This window comes from Narcine bancroftii, chromosome 3, assembly GCF_036971445.1.
Source record: "Narcine bancroftii isolate sNarBan1 chromosome 3, sNarBan1.hap1, whole genome shotgun sequence".
Lineage (NCBI taxonomy): Eukaryota > Metazoa > Chordata > Chondrichthyes > Torpediniformes > Narcinidae > Narcine > Narcine bancroftii.
The window spans coordinates 299,412,684-299,431,667 of NC_091471.1; the positions used below are offsets into that span (position 1 = coordinate 299,412,684).

General features: G+C 38.4%; 1 protein-coding gene across 2 annotated transcripts in view; it reads left to right on the forward strand.

Annotated features, from left to right (window-relative positions):
* LOC138758974 (A disintegrin and metalloproteinase with thrombospondin motifs 6-like) overlaps positions 1-18,984 on the forward strand; it is a 197,027-nt gene that overhangs the window by 33,858 nt on the left and 144,185 nt on the right. For both annotated transcript variants that reach the window (XM_069928667.1, XM_069928668.1), the window contains exon 2: positions 11,870-12,191. In XM_069928667.1, coding sequence (XP_069784768.1) covers positions 12,095-12,191 — 97 coding nt within the window. In that variant the 5' untranslated portion in view covers positions 11,870-12,094. The remainder of the gene's footprint in view (positions 1-11,869; positions 12,192-18,984) is intronic.

An 18,984-nucleotide genomic window follows, 5' to 3' on the forward strand; every position in this document is an offset into this window, starting at 1 on the left:
ATGGTGTTGAGTAAGTTGCAAAACAAAGGGAGTTTGAAAGCAAAAAGAGAAAAGGAGGAAACCAATCTTTTGGTTCTTGTGAGAGTTTTAAGTCTAGTGGAGGTGAAGTTACTTCCTCCATTTAATGAGGCTGATGTTGATAAATATTTTCAGCATTTTGAGAAAGTTGCTGAGAGTCTGGCCAAGAATCATTAGCTTTTTAGTCCTTTTGAAATTTTATTTGGACATGAAATTAGAGGATCTTTAATGTTGTGGAGGAAACAATGGGTTAATAAGGATGTGCAGTTGAATTTGTTAGATTATGTTCGGAAGTTTTAAGATAATTTGCAGAACGTTTGTAAAATATCTGAGGAGAATTTGAAACTGGCTGAAGATAAAATAAAAGTCTGTTATAATTTAAAAAAAATAATGATAGAGATTTTTTTTAAAGCAGGGGATGGGAACATTGGGATGTTCCCAATGAATTCTAATCCATTTAGGCCACAATTTTCAGGACCTTACGAGATAGAATCCAAGGAAAATGAAGTTAACTGTATAGTTAAAACACCTGATCGAAGATTTAAAACACCAAATTGCCATGTCAACATATTAAAACCTTATTTTGAGAATTTGGATGTTGGAAAGATGCAGCCTTCTCCAGAGGTATTAGTTATTCATGAAGATGAGGAGATTATGGATCATGAGACCATACAAGCTGATTCTTGAGGTCACTTGAAAGAAAGCATTGTCCCAGTTTGTCTATTTGAGTATTTTGCAGAATTTTGGTGATAAATTGGCTCATCTGCAACCCCAGGAAAAGGAACAAATGAAACCTATAACTTAAAAAAAAATTTAGGAACTTGTTTCCAGATGTGCCTCAGAAAACTTCAATAACTTGTCTTGATGTTGAAGATGCAAAAGCTATCCTTGTGTCTAAATCAGATGGGACAGTTAAATTTTGCACTGATTATAGAAAGTTAATACAGTAACAAAGACACATGCTTATCCTATTACTAGGGTAAATGATTGAGTGGATAGAGTTGGAAAAATGAAATTTCCTACGAAGATGGATTTGTTAAAAGGTTATTGGTGTGTTTCCTTAACAGGGAGAGGTAGAGAAATTTCTGCATTTGTGACCTTATCAAGTTTTTATGAATACAATGTTCTACCATTTTGAATGAAGAATGCTACAGAAACATTCCAAAGAATTATCAATTCTGTGACTCAAGATTTAAAGCATACAGATACTTGTATTGATTATTTGATTACTGGGAATGACAGCTGGGAAGCACATATATTTGCATTAGAGAAATGGTTCAATAAGCTTTAAGAACCTTACTGTTAGCTAAAAGTGAATTTGGCCATGCTACAGTTACTTATCTTGGTTATGTTGTTGGTCAAGGAAAATTGGCATCTGTCTTAGTGAAAGTTCAGACAATTTCCCCTAATCATGGGTAAGGAAGCTGTTAGGAGATTTTTAGGAATGGTAGGGTATTATAGAAAGTTCTGTAAAAACTTTGCTGATTTCGCTCTTCCTTTGACTAACCTTTTTGAAAAAGAGCAACGTTTATTTGGACAACCATTTGTCAAGAAGCATTTGACAAACTGAAAGCTATTTTATGTCACAAGTATGTGCTTAAGTCACCTGACTTTAAAAAGCCATTTTCATTAGCAGGTTGATGCTAAAGTTGAAGCTACAAGAGCTGTGCTACTACAAAGAATGACTAATAATATTGAACATCCAGTGGCTTGTGTATCTAATAAATTCAATCAACAACAAAATAATTATTCTACTATAGAAAAATAATGATTGTCCCTTGTATGGGGTTTGCAGCATTTCAAGGTTTACATTTGCAATGCTATGGGATTGATTGTTGTTTTAACTGATCACAATCCTTTCATTTTTTGAGTAAAATGAAACCTAAAACTAGATGATTTTTAAATTGGAGATTGATTTTGCAAGAATTTGCTTTAATGGTGGAGGACAAAATAGCAGCAGTAGAGGCATAGCAAGGTTGGAGAGCTCCCTGTAAAAAGATTAGAAAAGAAAGGGTAATATGTAGAAAGTCCCCCCCCCCCACCCTTGCCCCATAGGAACCCACAAAAGAGAGAGAGAGGATAGTTTAGAGAACAGTGAAGACAGAAAAGAATGGGGGGATAAAACAAAAGTAGTAAGAGGAGAAAGTGGAAAAAACTCATGGCAGAGACAGCAAAGCCAAAAATGGGCCTACACAGAGGCTGAGGATGGTGATGGCTGCAATGTTGGCACCTGAACAGGGACCTTTCTGTTGGGAGGAGTTGAGTGAGGGCAGCTTGCAGGAGGCTAGCCCAGGAAGACACCCAGTGAGGGCGGCAATCAAGGAGTTGAGATTGCCGATGGGCACGGGAGACTCGGCAGTACAGAAAAGAGGGGGGTCAGACTGGGATGGAGAGGGCTCCAACAGACATAGCAGTGATGGCAGCGAGGACAGGGAGCTTGGAGGCTTGAGGTGGGGCATCCAGGCTGAGAGGGAGATGTCTATACTGGCAAAGGCAGGAGGAACAGAGACACAAGGGCAATGGAAGGAGGTTGAGGTTGGGATGGCAGTGGCGGAGGGAAACCTGGAGGTGCGGGACCGGGGGAGTTGGACGTCACTGGCGACGGAGAGGAGGAGTCTGTGGTCTGGGAAAAGGTGCCAGGGAAACAAAGACTTATCTGGTAAGATCGCTCCAACCAGCACGTGAGAGGTGTTGGAGGGTGTCCGAGGCTTCGGGCCTCATAGACTCCAGGAGAAACGCATCCAGAGGGAAAGTGGTGGGAAAGATGCATGAAGGGGTGGCCTAGAGTCAGAGAGCGAGCTGGAAGAGGAGAAAGATGAAGAGCGAGGAGGTGAAAAAAAGACAGTATATGGTGACGGAAAGCTCACAGAAGAGGCAGGGAAATATTAGAGGCAATTGACCAAATTAAAAAGACTTTGAGGACACTGGTGTCCGGGCAAGGGGCAATTAAGGAAAGGTTAAACAGCCAAACGGAAAGGGTAATGGAAACAGGAAAGAATTGAAAGCGTAGAGGAAAGATTGGATGGGGAGAATGAAATGGTTGTGTGGGAAAGGGATATAGTAAATATGTTGGAGAGAATAGATACGTTAGAGAATATTAATAGGAAGAATATAATTAAGATTGTGGGGTTTAAGGAGGGGAGAGACACGGTGGAGTTCCTGCAAAAATGGATAGCAGATATACTGTGGAAGGATAAAATAGGAAACAATTTGGTACTAGAATGGGCCCACCAGTCTCAAGCCCCGCGCCTGGGGCCACACCAATGGCTGTACTCTATCCTGGTGAGACTTCTGCTCCATTAGGATAGAGAAAGGATTTTGAAGGTGGTGGCGATGGGGGTAAAAGTAAAGGGGAATATGAGATGGGGGGGTGAATGTCCTATTCTATCTGGTGTTGTTGAAGTGCAGGAAGGAGTTTGATTTCCTTTTTTTTTAAAAAAAAGAGTTTGAAACAAAAAGGAATTGAATTTATCCTCCTTCACTCAGCATTGTTGAAGATAGGAGGGGAAAGAAGGTTTTTTTTAACGACCCAAAGGAAGCAATGGACTTTGTAAGAACCCTGTCACCACTACAAGACTTGAAATAAATGTAAATAAAGGGGAAAGAGGGATTCAGGGAAAGAATGAATTGTAAATATTGAAAGTGTGAGGACTATGGGAGGGCTGTGTTTCTTTATACAGTGTTAATGTTTGAAAGGGATTATGTATGTTAAATAAAGAAGAGATATGGGGAGCTCACTGAGGGGGGAGGGAAGTATAAGTGGAAGTTGGGAGTGTTGGGCATTTCTCAGAATAGGAGGAGATTGATGCTAATAGCTTGGTTGTTGGTGCTAGAGTGGGTAAGGCCAAATTTGGAGGGGTGGGGGGGAGAAGAGAGGAAGAAGGGTTTTTTTTTTCCTGGTAAGTGTTTTGTTTGGTTTTGGAATATGGATTTATGTATGTTAACTTGTTTAGTCTTTGTTTGGAGCATGATCTGCTGTGCCAAGGATCTATGGAAGAGATCAGGTCAGAGGTTGAGTATCAGGGGACAAGACGGATAATTTAGTGGTCTGGAGAAGTCAATTCAGTTTGTGAGTTTTAATGTAAATTGGATAAATGGGTTGATTAAGAGAGAGTGTCTTGGCTCATCTAAAAAGAGATGCAGTGGACATAGTATTTTTGCAGGAGATCCACCTTGCAGAACAAGAGCATTTAAAATTAAAGAGAGGGTGGGTGGATAAGGTTGCATTGTCCAATTCCAGGCCATTTTGATAAGGAGGAATTTTCCAGTGGTGGTCAAGGATATGGTTTCAGTCTTGGCGGGGAGATTCATAATGATACATTGCCAAATATGTTCAGAATCCTGGACATGTCAAAAAGTCTATACAATATGTATTCTTGAAAGTAACTGAAGAGAGTGAGAATGTCTTGATTGGAGGGGATTTCAATTTTTGTCTTGATCCGATCATGGGCAAGTCAGTGAAGAAAGTAACAAGAGCCAGGGAGGTTAAGTTTGCCCTGTCCTTTGCAAAAGAATTGAATCTTGTAGATATTTGGAGAAGACTGAATCTGAGAGAAAGGGATTACTACTTTTACTCAAGACAACATGATTCCTACACTAGAATTGATTTATTTTTGGTGTCAGCCCAATTGGAGGGTAGAATAGTGGAAGCCAAGTACAGGGTGTGGCTACTGTCAGACCACTCTCCCTTGACTTTATCCATTATAATGCTAGATTAGCAGGCCTTGATGTATAGATGGGAAACATGGGAAAAATAAAATTTTGTAGCTTTGTCAGAGCCCAGACAGAATTGTTCTGTGTGATGAATTTCCCCTCTACTGAGGATAATTTCTTAATATGGGACACCTTAAAGGCTTATTTAAAGGGGCCAGATCATTGGATATACCAAAAGCATTAAAAACCGGCACCTGAAGGAGGTTAGTGCCCTAGAACAGGAGATGGTTCAATTGGAAAAGGACTACCAAAGAGCATGTACAGAAGAAAAATGCAAGTATTTGGTGAGCAAAAAGCTCAAATACAATACGTTACAAGCGTATAAAACAGAAACGTTGATTTTAAGACCTCAACAACAGTATTATGAGCTGGGGAGAAGGCCAACAAAATCTTGTCCTAGCAGATTAGGGTGGAAGAGGCCTAAAGAACAATTAATGCAATTTGAACAGAGGAAGGCAAGATCTCATATAAACCAAAAGAAATGTATATTTGGAAGGTTTTACAAGGAATTGCATAAATTGGAATATGATGATGTCTTGGTTTTATTGGACTTAACCAATTGGGATCGGGGAGAGTGAGAGAGGTAGAATGCCCCTTTCTCTAAAGAAGAGATTGCAGAAATTTGCAAGCTGGCAAGTCGCTGTGAGAGGATAGTTTCTCCACCAAATTTTATAAAGAATTTAAAGATCTGCAAATGCCCCTTATGAAGGTGATGAATGAGGTGGCAGAGATGCATACCTTCTTGGAGTCTTTCTCAACAGCAAGCATCATGTTGATACCCCAAAAAGGGCAGGGATCCATTGAGCCCTGCCTCGTTTTATTAAATACAGATTATAAAATTATTGCAAAAATCATTGGCAAAATATTTGCTGAAATTTAGTAAAACCAGATCAAGCTGGATTTGTGGAAAGGAGGCAATCAGCAAATAATATAGCTAGACTGTTTAATATAGTGGGTCTGGCACAGTTGGGGGTGGATCCAGGAGTGGTTGTATCTCCAGAGAAAGCCTTTGATTTTATTTTTGTTGTTCAAGGTACTGGAGAAATGCATATTGGGTCAAAGATTTATTAATTGGATAAATGCACTACCATGAACCTCAAGCAGAACTTATTACAAATGGGAAGATGTCTCCAGTGCTTCCATTGAGTGGGTCCAGTAGGCAGGGCTGTCCATTATACAAGTGCACAATCCTTTATCCGGACATCTAAAATCCGGAAAGCTCAAAAATCTGGCAAGTGGGGCGAGAGACTGGCAGCGCAACTGGAAGGGGGATGGGGGTGGATACGCCAGCACAATTTGGGTAGACTTACGGAGAAATCTTAAATCAGAACCCACTGTCCCCCAAGGGTTCTAGATAAATGACTGTGTACCTGCATTGGCAATTGATCCACTGGCGGAAGCCATTTGGCAGGATCCAGACATGAAGGGGTTCATAGTGGGGCAGGTGGAACACAGTCGACCTTTTTGTTGATGATGTTTTAGTGTATTTGATGGACCCCAGGGGGTCATTGGCTGGGCTGAAGATCACACTGGATGTTTATGGGAAGGTCTCTGTGTATAAGGTAAATCTGGATAAAAGTATTACCAGATTTATGTTTTTGATGTGAGTATTCTACTTGTACAAGTATTCTACTTGTCATTGTCCCAAAATCTCCTTTTCTGGCTTGATGTGAGTAATTTATTAGAACAAATAACTGGGATCAAATTCCTGCAGGATCCAACGCTATTTCTGTTAAGTAATATTAAAGGTTTTACACCTAAATTAAAATGGCCTTGGCAGTATCTCAGAAATGTATTGCTGTAACTTAGAAATCAGATAAAGACTTGGGATTGGAGAAATGGAATGTGGAAATTTGTAGCTATAAGCTACTTGAAAACAAATTCCAATAGCTTAAGGAATAGATACCATATATATATTGGAAAATATGGTGCTCATATTTGCAGATTGTTGAAATGAATGTTTAACTATTTCTCTGGTAACCTCAATCCTTGGTGACCTTCTTTATTTGATGGTGAATATGATTTCTGGAAAAGGACTCTGATCAATCTCTGGTCTTTTTTCTTGCATCTTGTATCTTTTTCATTCTTCCTTCTTTACTGGGGATTTAGGGGGAGGGAATGGATGCACACAGACACCCCCAACCCCACTATGTAAAAATGTGAGATCCTTCTGGGAAGATCTAGGAATATTCTGAAAAAAAATTACAAGATCCGGAGTTGTGCCTTCTGGGAGGCATTGTAAAAGTGAGTTTTAGATTGCCCAAATATCAAATTCAGTTCACGAAGGTCACTTTGACAGAAGCCAGGAACTGTATAATGGTTATGTGGACCAATTAAATGCTACATGATGGTATATAGCAATGCATTATTGCATTCTCTTGGAGAAAATCACTTGAAATCTAAGGGGATTACATGACACATTCATTAAAGTATGGCAACCATATCTGAAATGCATGGGCTTGTAGATTGACTAGCTCCCCCTCCACTCGGAATATGGATATTATAAAAATCTGTCCCAGCAGGGAAAGGAGAGGAGTTGAGGAAATGGAACATGGCACAGGAGACGTGCATGTTTTCTTTTTAGTCCTTTTTTTTAGTTTGTTGTATTTTAGTTTTGATTTAGTTTTTTCCCTTTTTAATCCTTACGTGTATTATTTGTTTAATTGGATTGTTCATTTTAGATTTCAGTGGGGGCTCTTTACCCAACTAGTATTTGTATAATGCATAATCAGTATAGTTAGTTATATGTTTGGAGACAAATGGGGTAAAATACAGACTGTACATTTCATAAATGTTGAAAAAGATTTTATTGGTTGTTGGAATTACTTTGACTATAAAAACCAAAATAAAATATTCAAAAAATATTATTTAATGATAACTTGCAAGGGTAATGTGATTGCTGATTGGCTTTCAAAATGTTGAATGTGCATGTTTCTTCAGTGTTTGTATTATATTGTATAATATAAGATTAAAATCTACCAGATAAATGGTAGATTGCAGATTAAAATTTTGATCTTTAAAAAGCTTAACATTTTCTCTGTTGGAAGGTGTGATGGATTTGTGCTACAATTAACCTTTAGTTATAAAATTATACACACACACACACACACACACACACACACACACACACACACACACACACACACAAGCTGTATAAACAAACTTAGTCAGAAGTGATTCTTCATTGAAACTAAAGATGATGGTGTTTGTTGAGAGATGGCATCTGTTCAAACAAGCTGGCTTTTGCATCACAGATCGTGTATACACAAAGCCATGTCAAAAAGCTTATGACGTGAGCAAACAAATTGGAACCATCAACTCATACTTTTAGAAGAGATGAGACTTCAGAGAACCAAGAGTGATGTCATGTGATTATGCCTCCAAGAAGGCATCTTTAATATTGTACCAGTTATCAATTGAAGGCAGAAATATAGTAGCCTTCACTGTTGTGTTGTATTCTCCTTCTCATGAGAGATGCACAGAATCAATAGTTTTAAAGAAAAAGTCACTTCACTGTCTCTTTGTCAAAAGAGGGCAGTTCTATCCTATCCATTTTTAAATGGTCACTTCATGTGACCCTTGCTGGGTATGAAATTAACATATAAAGCAAGTTCCATCAAATCCATGCAAGAGAGGGAAGTTCTTGACTGAAGAAAGAAATCTCTGAAAACAACTACAAGAAATCGTGAGTTTTGAGAACAACAATAAAGATTCTAGGTTTCAACACAAGATTTCTGAGAGAAAATTAACTATATATGTGTGTGTATATGTACGCACACGTGTACGCACACGTATATTAAAAATACCATTATGCTCGTGAATTTTTATTGATGCTGCTCTGTCGTAACAACCACAACTCCTTTAGCTTCAACATAGCTATGCAAAAGGATAAAAACAGTCAAACTGGGGAAGGGAGAATTATGAAGGGATGAGGCAAGAACTATCGAGAATAAATTGAAAACAGGTGTTTAAGGGTGAAAGCACAGAAATAATATGGAGGAAGTTTAGGTTTGTCCCACTGGAACAAGGAAAAGATACTAAGAAAAGGGAACTGTGGCTGACAAAACCGGTCAGGCAACTAGTTAAGAGGAAGAAGGAAGCATACATTAGATATAGGAAGCTGGAAACCGGAAGTGCTCATAAAATGTATATGGTAGCCAGGAAGGAGGGGAGAGCTCAAAAGGGCATGAGAAGGCCTTGGCATGTGGAAATAAGGAGAATCCCAAGAAATTCTGTGTATATGTGAAGAACAGGAGGGTGATGAGAATTAAAGTGGACAGCATAAAGGAGACAACTCGTATCAGGAGATTGGTGAGGTCCTAAATGAATACTTTGTGTCAGCATTCACAAGAGGAAAAGACCTTGATCATGATGAGGTTGAAATTGAGCAGGCTTGTGTGGTAGACAATGTGGATCATCTGAAAAACATCAAGATTAATATCCCTGTGGCCGGATACAATATACCCCAGGCTGCATTGAGAAGTGAGAGAAAAGGATGTAGCTATGACCTTTGCATACTCCTTGGCCACAGGAGAGGTACCAGGGGATTGGGGAATGGCCATTGCAGTCCCCTTGTTTATAAAAGGTAATGGGGAGAATCCTGGGAATTACAGACCAGTGTGCCAGTGTTGTGTAAACTAATACAGAGGATCTATGGGCATTTGGAGAAGTACAGTCTACTCAAGGATAGTCGACGTGGCTTTGTGAAGGGAAGGTCATGCCTCATGAGTAATTAGTTTTTTGAGAAAATAAAAGAAATTGATGAGGATAGGACAGTAGATGTGGTCTACATGGATCTTAGCAAGGCATTTGCCAAGGTCCCCTGTGAGAGACTCATCAAAGTCGTGAGGCACAGGATCAGTGGAATCTTGGCTGTGTGGATTAAAAAATTGGCCTTGCAGGAAGAAAGAGAGTAGTAGTGGAAGGAAAGTATTCTGCCTGGAGGTTGGTGGTTAGTGGAATGCTGCAAGAATATATTCTGTTCTTTCTGATTCTTATAAATGATCCGGATGAAGAGGCAGAAGGATGGGTCAGTAAGTTTGTAGATGACACGAAGGTTGGAGGAGTTGTGGATAGAGCTGAAGGTTACAAGAGGATATAGACAGGATGCAGAGTTGGCTAGAAAAGTGGCAGATGGATCTTAATTTGGATAAATGTGAGGTGATGCAATTTGGAAGGACAAACCAGAAGGTTGAGGACAGGGTTAATGGTTGGTCACTTCAGAGTGTGGATGAACAGAAGGACACTGGGGTTCAAATCCATACATCCCTCATTGTCACCACACCGGTTGATAGGATAGTAAGGAAGGCCTATGGGATGCTGGGATTCATTAATAGGGGAATTGAACTTAGTAGAGAGGTCACGTTGCCACTCTACAAATCTCTGGTGAGACCACACAGAGTATTGTGTTCAGGTCTGGTCACCTCATTTTAGGAAGGATGTAGAAGCCATGGAGAGGATGCAGAGGTTGTTGCCTGGAATGGAAAGCAAGTCTTAGGAGGCAAGGTTAACAGTGCTAGAACTTTTCTCTTTGGAGCATAGAAGAATGAGAGGAGACTTGATATCTACAAGGTTGAGAGGCAATCTTTCCCAGGACAGGATTAGCAAACACCAGAAGATGTGTACAAAGTGAAAAGAGGGAAGTTTAGGGAAGACGTCAACGGTAAGTTTTTTTTATATACACAGAGTTGTGAGTGCCTGGAATGCCTTGCTGGGGATGGTGGTAAAGGCTGAAACATTGATGGCATTTAAGAGACTCTTGGACATATGGATGAAAGAAAAATAGAGAGTTATGAGGTAGGGAAGGTTTAGTATGTTTTAGGAAGAAATATATGGGTCAGCACATCTTTGAGGGCCGAAGGGCCTATACTGCGCTGTATTTTTCTATGTTCTATCAGCAGTGGAGGTTTTCCTTGGTCTGCCAATCCCTTTGTGATTAACTGAGCTCAATAGTATGTGCTTTTTTTTAATGATGTTCCAAACAGTTGATTTTGGTTAATCCTAAGGCCTGGGCAATGTCTCTTATAACTTTGTTCTTGTTTTCTAGCCTCATAATGGCTTCTTTGACTTTTATTGGCTCAAATTTGATCCTCATGTTGAAAAATGGGAACTACAGACTTCAAAGGTGATCAAAATCTTAGAAGCAAGCCGAGGTCTCTTATACCTGCACCATTGAAACAGTTAAACATACCTGCATAATCAGAAACACCTGTGAAGTTAAATGTCCCAAACATTATTAGCGCGCTGAAATGGGGGAACAATGTATTAAAAAAACACACCATAATTGTTACATGGTCAAACCAAAATATATATAAATAATCTTGAATATGCATTTTAATCACATGTGAATTGTTTGATTACAAATTTAAAACTGTGGAGCACAGGGGCAAATAAAGGGGGAAAAAATGTCTGTCTCAAACATTATGGAGAGCACAGTAAATGCAATGTACAGAAGTTAGAACACATTTTTTGGACATTGTGCGAATGATGTTTTCAGGACTGGGGTAGTTTGTATATAGTTCTAGGAATATATACATTTTAAATCAAATGACTTATTCAGTTATTAAAATCAAGAAAATGAATATTTTTAGTTGAGATAGAATAAGATTCTTGTGGGTCAGAAATCAGAGATGAATTATTTTTACAGTTTATAAAGTTGGAATATTAAGTAAACTAAATTGTTGGCACTATATGTTATTGGTTTAATGATGGGCATCTAAGGTACTGAGATAATATTATTAAAGCATTATCATACCAAAAGAAATAAAATAGATAGCACTCCAAAGCATTTATAATTTAAAAAAAATAGAAAATGCTGCAGATGTTCATGGGTCAAGGAGCACATGCTTAGAAAGAAATGGTTTCTGCTCGATGACCTACCTAGTACTCATAACGTTTAATTGTTTTTATTTCAGATTTCCAACATCCGCAGTCATTTTCTTTATGATTAGTCTTGTTCTGACTGATGTGAGTTGAATTGCTTCCAAGCAAGCTGTTTGGAAAGTAAACATTTGAAATCTGTTCATGTGATTGTAAACAACAGGGCCAGTACAAAAGTACTTTTTGAATTTCCTTGACAAATGGGCATCTACTTAAGGCCTCCACTATTATCAGACCTTATGTGTTTTCTTTCTTGCAGAAATTGCATCACGGAAGATCTCTCGATGTTGTATATTATATGGAAAAGTGCTCTAAGTGAATAAAGTCAACTGCTTTACAGCATACTTAGCTATGCTCAGAAATGGCCACTGGGAACCTAGAGAATAGCATCCAAACATAAATAGAGTTTGGAGAGAAGACATGTTGGCACGGTGTGATTTAGCTTGGCACAACACTTGCTTCTCTGATCCTAGTGTACTTAATTATGGAAGTTGTTTGGAGGACTGTACCATGGATATTATGCCTCATGATGGCTCCTTCAACGTTACATGGTCACACAGTTCACTCAATGAATTCACAAGGTAATTGTATTAATGCTGCTTTACTTTTTACAGTCTAAAATTGTGAAATACTAAGTAGGTTGCATGTCTTCATTGACCAAATCTAAATTTATTGATTGGATGAAATGTTTGTCATTGACACATTTTTTTTTCAGTTTGTCATAGATTTTTTTTTTAAAGCAGTTTTATCCCAGTAAAGATACATTAGTGCTTGTTAGGCTTCATAAATCTGGAATCTATTCAGCCATTTAAAAAAAAAAAATCCAGTATCCATGAATAGCAACGAAATCCCGGTTAGAAATGTTCATCTCTGCAAATTGCCTAGGGAGAGAAAAAGCAGGAAGCATTTTAAATAAACTATCAGTCTTATTTCTTCAGAGATTAATTACATGACATTAAGTATATTAATTTTCAGGGAATATTGGATAACCCTTGTTTAATCTCCACCATCATCTGTTCCATATTTTCATTATCTTTAGGTAGACACTGTTTGAGATTTGAGAAATTTGTATCTTGAATAAGAATTGGAAAATCTTATTACTTTGCCCCTAATGTGGGGAACATAGGATTAGTCCAGATAGGCAAAAATGTCAGTGCATATGTGGTGGCTGAAAGATCCATTTCTGTGTTGTACCAACTTGATGAAAGTCATCCAAAATGTTCAGTGAAGCAGGTCATAGCAAACAGAATATGCTTGCATTTTAAATATCTATAATTTTTCATTGTTTAAATCATGCCTACATAATCAACTTTTTTTCCAATTGCATGAAAATATTAGTTTTGAACAGTGAAATTGTACAGTCTGACATGATTTTATTCTGGTGTTATTAAAATTTGACTCCATATTGCTAGGTATAGCTGGGGAGAGTTTGGGTGGTTGAGTTAGGTGGTGTATAGCTTCATTTAGTTTTCAGTTGTATACTATGCTCTTTATTGAGAGACATAATGCACTTAAAGTTTAAAATTGTAAAAATAGTGCATAACTGACAACCATATAATCTCACAAAACAAATTGTTATTTGACTTTAATTCTCTTGTAAGTTCTCAAAGAATGCATAGAAATCAACTTGGAACAGCAGATCCAGGACTTGGCAGTTTGCATATTTGAGAAAGGAACTAAGTAGTAGACCAGATGTTCAGTTCTAACTTGCTCATCCCACACATTTGGAGAATTGACCTTGTGGACTTCATGGAGGCCCAGTTCTTGTGAGGCAACTCTGCAGTGATCAAACTCATTAAATTTTACACTGACGATGAAAGAACATAATAAAAATAATTAAAAGAAAAATAAAGGTTAGGCCTTTAGTTAGGTCAGTATTTACTTCAGAGATATCTAGTAAACTTCTATTTTTTTGTGTTTGGATAAAAGGTACATTTTTTTGCTGTATTGTGATCTAAACATTAATTGCTCCTATTATATTTAAATCAATTGTGCTTTGTATTTGATTTCCTTGGTGGTAAAAATAATTTTGACAAATTATGTCTAAACTTGGTCAATTTTATGCTAAGTTTGAGGAATACATCAGTTGATTCAAGAATGAGCATTTTTCACAAGCAAAATATCTTTAAAATATTGTTATGGAAGAAAATAATGAGCAGATGCCATGCAGAGAGAGAGAGATTTATATATTATGCATGTGCATACATGCATACATATGCATGCATATAAAGGTATACACATGCACATACACACACACATATACTGTATATGTGTGTTTGTTTGGAGTAGGAAGGTAGGAGTATAAAATGAAGGGAAGGGGTGAGATGGCCAATTAGTAATAGATGGATCAAGCAGGGCTGAAGGATGCCAACCAAGTAGCCAGTTGGTGGAGAGGGAAGGGAGTCCAACAGGCAGATGTGGGGGAAATAAAGGACAGATGTAGCTTGGTACTTGTAGGGGAGGGCAATACAGGGGAGAACGTCAATGCTGGAATTTGATAAGTAAGAGATGATGATGGGAACCATTGGGGAAGAGGTAAAGGGTAGGTGGAACCAAATAGGGGAGAAAATCTGATGGGTGAAGTGTGTATGTTGAAGGTGAAAGTTTGCATTGGGCCTCACCCTGGCAGTGGAGGACAAACGTGAGAATGAGAAGGGGTGTTGAAATGGCTTGCAACCTGGAGTTTGGATTAGCCATTGAAAATTCCAGCATGCCTCGTCTCTTGTCTATGTACACATCTAACTACTGCGATGTATACAATTCCAGTGCCTTGAAGGTTTCAAATCATTTAGTGAAAAATATTAATCAGCCCCATATATACAGTGCGACTTTTACGTAATTCAGTGATTTTCTTTTTGCATTTTTCTGATAACTTTTGACATAATTCACTGTCAAGGGAAGGGAAAGTTATAATCAGTCCATTAAGTGTCCTTGTAGTTTGAAGAGACAGAGAGAGACTTTTAAAAGGAAACAGCAACTGGTTGACTAAGGACAAGAAATCAATGTACTTAACTGTATCAATGTTAATGTGAATGCTTTGGCATCTCCATGTTTTGAGTGAATGTTTATAATGGAATAAATGCAAGAGAAGGTAGTAGAAAGATAACCCCATTGTGTTTTTGTAGAAGGGAATTGACAGGTTCCCATCAATTTATGTTTGGGAAGAAAATACATCACACTTGTAAATGAACTGGAGAAGATAACTACAAAAGAATTTAAAAATGTTAATATATGTCCATACAGTCTGTAGTTAGTTAATCCTCATGGATTGATCAGATGACATAGATAAATGGTAATCTTAAACGACATACATTGTCAAAGTTGTTGGTCCAGATTATACTGACCTTTGCCAGTGATTCCAATCAGAACTGCAGACATTTAGTCAATGAAGTCCATCTATATATCAATGGTGAAACATGAAAATCCAGAATCTTCTGAGTGCAGTGGTGAAGCATAGTCTTGTTGGGATTTGCAAGCATTAGAATCTTAAACAAATCGGCATCCACCTGTGGTCTGCCACAGGGTCCGATATATCGTTGATTTTAAAGGTGAAGATAAAAATCTTGATTTAGTTTAGTATTGATGGGTTTAAGCTGTTTTAATTTTTTTGTTTACTATTTATTTGAATTTTAATAAATTTGTGACATTTTGGATGTCACGACATTTATATAAAAAGAATTGACATCATTAACTGCAGAAAAGCTATCTAAATCTTATCACCTGCTTTGCAGAGTACCATTTAATTTTGGGAGTGGAGCCTCCACAGCACATGACCTAAGGTCTATTCGGGCAACTGTAGTGGGATCCAAGGGATAGTAAAGTAGGGCCATGGAATGGAGTGAGAGAGTGATTCTATTTTTGAGGCTGGGATGGCTGAACTGTATGCTAGGTATAAAATGCATTGGAGTTGTACATTCGGCTCCTCCAGCACCTCCCTCCACTATCTGCAGTTTCACTTCATGAGCAATAAATGTCAGATTTGCCATCAAAACCCACATGAAAATATAATGCAATATACAAATATGCTGGAGAAGCCCAACAGGTCATGCAGCATCCATAGGAAGTGAAGGGCATCTAATGTTTCGGGCCTGGGCCCTTTGTCAGGAATGAGAATATCTCCGCGGTAGGCATCCCACGAAGAGACATTGCAGTCGAGCAGCTAAATGGAATTAAGCAAGAACTCAGCATTTTGTTTAACTCAAAATGAAAATATAATAAAATTTAAAGTCATGAACTTTATGTGGTAAGGCTGTGCTCGGAGGTTGCCCAGGCATTGTTTCAGCTATTTCTGAATGGATCCCAACTGTTTCCAATTCTGTTGTTTCAGAGTATGCCATGTTTTGGAATCACAGGTTTGGTTTATTACAAAGGATACCAAGATTAGTTAGTGCCAGATCTTGAACAATTTTTATTTTTCATGAAAAGTGTAGATCCTTGAATGACATTCCTTCGGAGCCTCTTCCTGGCAAAGGCAGAGGTAAATGATGCAAACATTGTGCCCACAGAGGCTTTGATTGATTGAGGAAAAAGGTATTTAAATGTCAAGACCTCAGACCTTATTCAAAACTCTTGGTTTTGAGATTGCAAACATCTTTAAATATTTGAATTTTACACAAGACCTCCAAATTTAGTCAAAAGATGAGGAAGCAATGTCAAACAACAGGCCAAAATCAGTCAGTTATATTAGGCAGGCCATATTATTTGCTTGCCTCTACCATATAGGAATGGGGTTTGGTTCTCAGCTCTGATGCTGTCTTCATGGTTTACATGTACTCTCTGTGTCCTCTGGTTTCATCCCATGTCCTCAAGACCAGTCAGTATCAGGTTGCCAAAAAAATTTGGAGGACAAGGCATCATCTATTGGAGGGAAAAGACAGTTGATATTTGGTGTTGAGACTTATCATTTGGACTGAAAGAGTGTGGGGAAATAGCCACCTAAAGAGGTGATGGGGTGAGTTGTGGTTTTAACTGCCAAGCCAGTTAAGTGGTCAATTGGCAGATAGTGAAGGGAGGGAATGGTGGAGGTAACAGCCAGGAGGTGACAGGAAAGGGCTGCAAATGATGGAATGTGATAGGAAAGGATGTGTGGAGCCAGTCGAGAGGGTTGCAGTGATGGATGGATAGAGTAAGTGGGGAAGAAGAAAGAAATTGGTTAATGCAGCTGGGGGTGTTGGGAAGAATTGGCTGTACGAGAAGACCTGGGTTGACCAGATGGTGAGTGAAATATAATCAGAGCAGTGGCAGGTTATTTGAAATGAGAAAATTCAGTGTTCATCCTGCTGGGTTACAGGCTACCCAGGTGGGAGATGAGATGTGGTGCTGCTCTTCCAGTTTCTTTTTAGCCACACCCTAGCTGGGGAAGAGGCCAAGGACAGATGGGTTGGTGCAAGATTGGGGAGGGGAATTGAAATAATTTACAACTAGGAGCTCCAGATGACTATTGCAAACTGAGGACAGGTGTTCGGCAAAGCAATTATCTATATTGGGTCTGACTGATGTAGAGGAGATCTATTGAGAGCACCAAATGCAATAGATTTGGTTGGAGAAGGTGCCCATAAATTGCTGTCACACAGGTGGAAGGACTATTTGGATCTGCTGTGGATGGATGGAGGGGAGGAAGTCTAGAAACAGGTGTAACTTCTTCAGGCTGCAGGAGGGAAAAGAATGGGCAGGAGAGCTGAGCAAACCAGGGAGTCATGGAGCGATTCGTCTCTGGAAGATCGAAAGAGATGGGGAAGGGAGGATCTGGCTGGTGATAGGAAGTTGGTAGGTTAATTGTCTACTATTGAGGAGTGCGGCGGGAACTAATTAAAAAAAAATTCCATTTAAAGATGTAACATAGAGAAGAATCTATTTGCCTTTATTGGAGCAAGGAAAATTAAGACATTGTAATGTACGTGACCAGTGGGAAATCTGAATATTTCAAATTTGTTTGCCCATTAACTTGCATCCTCTGGATTTCAAAGCAGTCTGCACACAATACTGACCGAAAAGCATGTGCTCTTCTTGAAAGCAATGAGTAATAACAAGCTATTCGTGAATATACATCAAATGTTTTGAATTCTTTTGCAGAACACTGTATCCATCTTCCAAAAACACTTTTAAATATACTGTACAAAAATAAGCCATTTGACCAACTTTATCTATGCTGATGTTTCACTATTTAATGATTGGTCATTAGGGATCTCTTTTCATTTGCATGCAATAATGGGAAGTTATCGCTGTCTGGACAGATATTTTTAAAGCATTCCAGGTGATGTTGGGCATAGTTCTGTATAGACTAATGGGGTGAGTTTTCGATCATACTAGGGAAATTGGCTTGAGCATTTCTGAAGGGAGTGAAGCATGAAAGTCTGCAGATACTCTGTAGTAAAAACACAAATGCTGGAGGTACTCTGTAGGAGGTAAAGATATATAACGGACGTTTCGTGTCTGAGCCCAGGGCTCAGGCTGAGTTCTTCCAACACTTTTGTGTTTTTTACTGAGCATTTTTGAATTTGATTTACCTTGATACATTTGTTGTTTTCCCTTATAACAGTATTGTAACTAGATAAATAATATTTTCTTGACTTTTATCAGAAATTATAGCTTTTGGAGGGAAAACAGCAATTTTTTTGATATTAAACACAAAACTATCATAGAGGATTCAGGAACATGTAGTTAATTAAAGGTTCTGCAATGTAATAATGTTGTTTACACAATATTTTCTAGCCTCTATGACCAATATTGTGTCAAATGACTCAGTGGATCTACCTTCACCAATTGCAATTTTTTAAATTTTACAATCACTTGTGCTCTGTGTGGAGCAATCACTGGCCATTGATCAGCCTGCAGCTTGAAGAGTCTTATGGTCAATAGAGCTTGAGAGTGATTCAACCAATTCTTTGCGTGGGAAATGTTGGCCTAAATCTAGAGAGTGCAGTAATTTTCATCCTTCAGCATTTCCTCCCATTCCTTTTATACCATGGTTGTAATGGAGAAAATCTTGAAGTAGTCTTCTTTGTATAGCTCTGCATAGAAGCTTGCAGGGAACTAAGATCTAGTTTTAGCACACAGACTTGTATGCTGTAAACTGTGCACTGGTTTTCAAGTGTATTTGGCTCATTGTACTTTCTTTTGGGAGCTGGTAAATGCAGCTTGAGTTTAGCATGCAAATTTTCATTCACCGGTTTTGTATATCCTCTTAAAAACGTGATAACTTTATCAATATACAGGTTTTGTCTGTAGTAATAGTGAACTAAACCTAAAAAAAAATTGCTTTTGACTTGCATTAATGTTGTACTGTAAATTTGGACGCAGATTTAATTTTTAGTTCTAGAGATGCAGCACAGTAAATAGGGCCTTTCTGGCTCATGAGCCCCTAAAGTCCAAATC